A 6,000-nucleotide genomic window follows, 5' to 3' on the forward strand; every position below is an offset into this window, starting at 1 on the left:
TACATAGCATACGTACAACAACAGCCAATGATCTGAAGTGCTTTCCTGAAGAAAAACAAGATTGCTGTTACAAATTTACCTGAACAGTTCAAACATCCATCCATCCATTATCTATGCACCGCTTAATCCTCACGAGGGTCGCGGGGGGGCTGGAGTCTATCCCAGCTGACTCAGGGTGAAGGCAGGGGACACCCTGGACAGGTCACCAGTCTATCACAGGACAGTTCAAACACTGAGGTTAAAATCCTACAGTGTTGAAGTATGTTGTGAAATTTTCTTAATTAATTTAAATATTGGAGTTAAGATTGTAAAAAATTCTGTAAAACAGGGGTGCCCAATCCTGGTCCTTGAGAGTCCCTATCCAGCAGGTTTGAGATGTTTCCCTTTTCCAACACACCTGATTCAAATGATCAGCTCATCATCAAGCTCTGCAGAAGCCTGATAACGATCCTGCTTCACATCCTGATCCTGATCATGTGAATCAGGTGTGTTGGAAGAGGGAAACATCTAAAACATGCTGGATAGGGGCTCTCGAGGACCAGGATTGGGCACCCCTGATGTAAAATATGCTTCCTGAATAAATAAAACAGATATCTAGACAGGTCTCAATGCAAATCTTCCATTCGCTTTGTTGACACTGTTCTCATTTTTTAAAGATAAAAGCAACACTTGATGTTTCCCACCATCCTCTTGCATCATCCACCAAAACAAATGGATGATGTTCGGTGCAGCTTCTTTCGACTGCTGAGCGTTTTAACACCGCAACACTTAAAATGCAGCTTGAGTGGAAGATGCAGAAACTATCCTCCCACCCCACATTAAGGCACCAATCGATTAAAGACTCCTTTAGGTTCCCTCCTTCACCCTCCACCTGCCTTTAAGCTGACAGCCTGCACAACTCCTTGAATGTGCCTCTTCCCCCTTGCACTTCCCCTGCCATGCTGCTTTCATTATTCCGCAACAATAAGGTCCATGAATCTTTAATAAAAGCAGAAGGCAACCTTAGCACTGGCAAAAGCAGCACTTTAATCAATAACCCATGGTGTGAAGTGGGACACTATAGAGAAATAAAAAATAAGTGTTGCAGATTACAGCTTCATCAAGGCCAGTCTTTGTAGGCTGATTGTTATTACAGGGGGACCCGTGTGTCTCAGCATCAGGATTTTTAAGTCTCTAAATTAAACATCACACAAGCCTCAAACAGTTCTGTGTAGAAATGCTTCAGTATTGATTATACACCTCAGGTAAGGATTCACTTCGAGTGCAAGATGTGCTTTTTAGGATTATTTATCAAAGAAGACTGCCAAATATGCACATAGGGACATGAACATTTGAAGCCAAATCTGACCACCACAATGTATTTTTGGTGGTATTCTGACATCTAGTGGCTCAATGCTGCTACTACATTCAGATGGCAAAGGAAATTCCATCTGACAAGCCTTCTTCATGAGTTTTGGACATTCAAACAATAGTTCTAGTGTAAATTTAATGATGAGGCATTAATACCTTGAATATGGAGTACTCTGTTGCTGCCTATAAGTCATAAAAATCTAATCTATAGACTAAGCTTTGATATATTTGCCTTATTTGCAGAGCTAATGTTTAAGAAAGCCTCACTGGTTTTGCTATGAAATCTTATCAATTCACAAACAGATGCGTCATGAGCTGCCAGACTTTATTTTTAGATCAAAACAAAGCACAGCATTAAAACATTTCGACACTGTAATGACATCCACCCACTGTCCGACAAGTGTGAAAAAGATGCAATCAAGCACTTTAAGGTTTTAACATCATGCTTAGAATTAACGTTAGTCAAACTACCTTGTTTGATCATGAAAAAGAATTCACCTTTTAAATGACTCGTCAGCGCTATCAAAAAGTGGAATTTTATCATGCCAAAGCCTAAGCAGACGTAAGGTTAAGAGAAAGTCACTCGACTTCCGAGTTTGTGATGCTGAATAATGCGTTCGATCATTCATTTGTTTATGTGGTCTAGAGAGTGTTTCAGATGACTGTTAGTATGCAGCCTGCAATGCAGTGGAGCACCAGGTCCTCAGGCAGGACACAGGTGAGATCAGCCCAGGTAGAGGAAGGGATGGGAGAGAGAGAAAAGGGGAAGTTGTTTTTTCAAGGGTTGTGGTGGTGGTTTGGGAAAGGGGTCACATTTCAATTACAGGTTACAGAAGGGGCTGGGGGGGCTGATTTCGAGGCTTTGTGTTCATTTCTTCTTGGGTTTTGCCTCCAGGGGTTGGCCAATATCCTTCCCACGCAGTTTCAGCCCTGTTCATGAAAGAGGATGAAGATATGAGTTATACAAACAAAAAGTCAACATAAAAAATGTGATCACTTTGTTTTGGAAATGGTAGCAAACAGCATTCTTACCAATTGCTCTCTCTATTTTGCCCATGACCTGGTTGTTGGGAATTGCTTTTCCAGTCTCGTAGTCGGCAATGACTTGAGGCTTCTCGTTAATTTTCTAAGGAAAAGGTTTGCAAAATGTATTTAACAATTTTGTTTAACTAGATAGTCAAAAGCCAGATCAAACTACTCAAGCATGCTATAAAGCTGACGTAACATTTTTGCAGATGAGTATCTGGACGCATGACAAGACTGACAGTCAGCTGCTTTTCACATGTCCACTTATGTGAACACACAACTGCTTTGTATTTTGTTACTGCAAGCCTGCATTGAGATGAAGGGACTACTTGGGAAGGTATGTTTTCAGTGCTGTTTGACTGTCTGAAGTCAAAGTTTTTGCAAAAACTGTCATGCTGAATTTAATTTAAACTTGTTGGAGAGGAAGGTGCAATCCGAGTGTCCTTCAGTTACTATAAATAGGAACTGTGGCAGTAAAACTTGATTGCACACAAGAACTTTGAAACTAATCCATGGATCACATGTATGCCATGCTGTGGGTGGAGATCTGTATGGATCAACTAAAGTTTGTTACATCATGAATAAAAAGCAGTGATTGTAAGGTTTGCACTGGATAGAGCTTCTGTTTTTTTTTAGCTGGATCACAAAAAAGATGACACATTTCTGTTTGAGGAGTAAACAGATGACTTCTGATCCACAACGTAATTGTACAGCCAAAGCAATAATGTTTGCAAATACTATGGCTCCTTCCGATATCACTTTGACATTCATTAGTCACTATAATTTCAATCTTATTCTTTTAACTTTTTTTTTAACATTGTGCTTATCAACATGAGACGTCTGTATACTCACAGTGGCCAGGTCTTTCTGGGTCAGGCCTCTCTCCTGTCTGCCTTGCTGGATAACTTTACCCACTTCCAGGGTGACCCTGTCATGGTGGAGCTCCTCTGTCTCCCGGTCCAGTTTGGCTGTATTTTTTGTCACAAGGTGCTGTTTGTTCTGCCCTGCAGACCCTGTGGGACAAGCAGCGGATCAAGGTAACGCTGGAGCATCATAAAGCGTGGAAGAAATGCAAACACTGCATAATCACGACACAGGAAATTGATTTAATTTAGGGCTTGTGGGGTAGAACTAAAACTAGGGTGAAGAGGGGAAGCTCTGAACTGAATCAATAAAAGGGCAGCCTGCAAGTGCACCGTAAACTTGTCTGTCAAAAATTGCAACTGAAAGCAGAAATTTACATTTCTTGGTTGTCTCAACGTCCTCCCCACGTCTCTGAGCAGCAGTGATAGCCTGGAGGAAAGATCAACACGTACAAATCATAAAATTTCAAAACATATTCAGGTTTTATTGGCAGTGGATTGCAATATGACCAGGCTCATGTCAGACTCTGTGCAACCTCTGACTGACTATTTTGAATCATATAGTTAATAAGTAACACGTGTGCTTATCAAACGATGTTGACCAAGTCATACACAAGATCAACAACACTGCCTGAGCAAAGTCACTTCACATTTACAACTGGTTCAGTTTTCTCACACAGAAGGAGCTTGAGAATATATTGTAATATTACACTTAAATCAAATTCTACTCAATAAGCTGTTTTGCTCAGTGACATTTCTTTCAGGTGTTCCAGCTCTTCTAAACAGAATGATTCATGCTCGGACTTTGACACTTGAAGTTGTTTTCAGGTTTCTCTGCTCTAGGTGGAAGGTTTCTCTGAGCTCATCTAAAATCTGAGTTGAAATTCATGTAGGATTTTGACATGACAACTAGTTTAAAGGGCAATCCTGGTCCAATAGGAAACCTGGGTAGAGTGTTTTGTGGAAATGATAACCCTGCATGGCACATACACTGAGAATTAACTCTCACTGTAGGCGAAATCTTGTATGGAGTAAACAAGTGCTGTTTATTGCAGTCATAGTTTCTGAAATTTTAGATATTTTAGAAAGGAACAAGCATAGAGGTCACTTCACTATCTCCAAGCCATATAACTGTACTTTCTTTTCAAGTGAAGGGACAAAGCCATGTTTAAATACAAGCTGGAGTTTTAACTCGGTTTATTTGTGCCATTTCATAACGTTAGGGCGTCACCAGACGTTAGAAACATGTTTAACAACAAACATTACCCAACATTTAGATCAGGGTTGTTTTGTATGACCATCAAAAAACGCCCAAAACTGAATAGAAGCAGCAGCATTAGCTTTACGTAACAACCTATAGTCAAGTAACCGTTTTTTAGGTGAGCTAGCTAGCCACTGCAAGCTAGTTGCTATTTTGGTGACCGTCGAATATCTAATAACAGCAGCTATTCTGGATTCAGGTGAACGCTTCCTGGTTGAGTTTTGGATTAACGAAGAGACCGTAAGTCACCAAAAAGAGTGACGTTTTGGGGAAATGCTTTCATTTTGCGTTTCGTGGACCCAGCTGTTCGGCTAGCTTGGGTTAGCTCAGCTTCCTCCGGGGAAGAATTGTTATCAAAGGGACAACACGACAAGGCTACAAGCGGCACTGAGGTCTCATACGCCTGCTACAATCAAGCTATCTGCCTCAGTTAGCTAGCAAGCTAACTCACGACGTTAATAAAGGGTTTAATGGACGAAACAAACGGCCATATATGTTGTTGTTATCATACTTGAAACTACGACGCATGGGAGACATTAGCTGGGCACTGTAACCACGTGTAGAACGTGTTTTTAATGTGTAGCCAAACATAGCGTTATACTTGAGTGTCCGCAACAATATGAAACACCATTTTAGCAGAATTAGAGGGTCCATATGCTTCACAACAAACCAGAGGCACGAGCGTGAGGTGAGACGTTCATACTGACCTGCTTGGATTTGGCCTGGGCAGCAGTCGGCCCCTTCTTCCTCAAGACGGTGACGGTATCCCAGTCGCTCTCTGCCATGTCTTCAGGGATTCACTCACTACCCGTAGTATTTAATATAGATACAAAAATAAGTTCAACTCAAGTGGAGGGAGAGTGTTTCTGTCGGGGAAGGTAGGCGCTACTTTGGCGAGTCGGACGCTCCTTCCAGAAATGTCACCACGCGCTGTGCCAAAGCTTTATTTACACCAGTGCGCTGAACAGTCGCATAGCGGAGCAGCGTCAGCAGCGCCCCCTGCTGGTGGAGCACACTGACCCACATTCACCAGCACAGGCCCTGAGTCAGGTCAGCTCGGTGATTTCACGTTTAAAACACATATTACATCAGACTGGGAAAACACTGGTTTAATCTTTAACTATGTGATGTTTTAGAAAAGCTTGCTGTGTTATATATTGAGCAAAATTTTCATCGTAAAAGTAAGTAAAGCTGTCAGATGTAGTGGAGTAGAAAAGTGGAAACAGAAAGTAGCATGTAAAGCAAATCAACATTACACTTAAGTACAGTACTTGAGTAAATGTATTTAATTACATTACACCCCAGGAGACAGTTAGATATAAGCTTGGACTTTGTATGTTTGTGCACTTGCGTTTTCAATAACAGCTGACACTTATGATCAACTGATATTTCACAATAACGAGAACAGTGGTGCATTGAAATTTGGTTTCAGATTCTGACGTCTTACAAAAAGCACCGTGTAGTCAGCCTCACATCTCAGATGTCTATGAGTTGTCAACC

The 6,000-nt window shown here is 41.4% G+C and overlaps 1 protein-coding gene across 1 annotated transcript; it reads right to left on the reverse strand.

Moving 5' to 3' along the window:
- Positions 1-1,660: 1,660 nt before the first annotated feature.
- Positions 1,661-5,458, reverse strand: edf1 (endothelial differentiation-related factor 1). The gene is made up of 5 exons (XM_008285565.1): positions 5,208-5,458; positions 3,618-3,669; positions 3,229-3,389; positions 2,383-2,476; positions 1,661-2,280 (listed from the first exon to the last, which is right to left on the reverse strand). Exons 1-5 carry the CDS (start codon positions 5,283-5,285, stop codon positions 2,219-2,221), a joined length of 447 nt encoding a protein of 148 aa, XP_008283787.1. The 5' UTR covers positions 5,286-5,458; the 3' UTR covers positions 1,661-2,218.
- Between the last annotated feature and the right edge of the window lie 542 nt (positions 5,459-6,000).

Source organism: Stegastes partitus, unplaced genomic scaffold (genome assembly GCF_000690725.1).
Source record: "Stegastes partitus isolate 25-593 unplaced genomic scaffold, Stegastes_partitus-1.0.2 Scaffold409, whole genome shotgun sequence".
Lineage (NCBI taxonomy): Eukaryota > Metazoa > Chordata > Actinopteri > Pomacentridae > Stegastes > Stegastes partitus.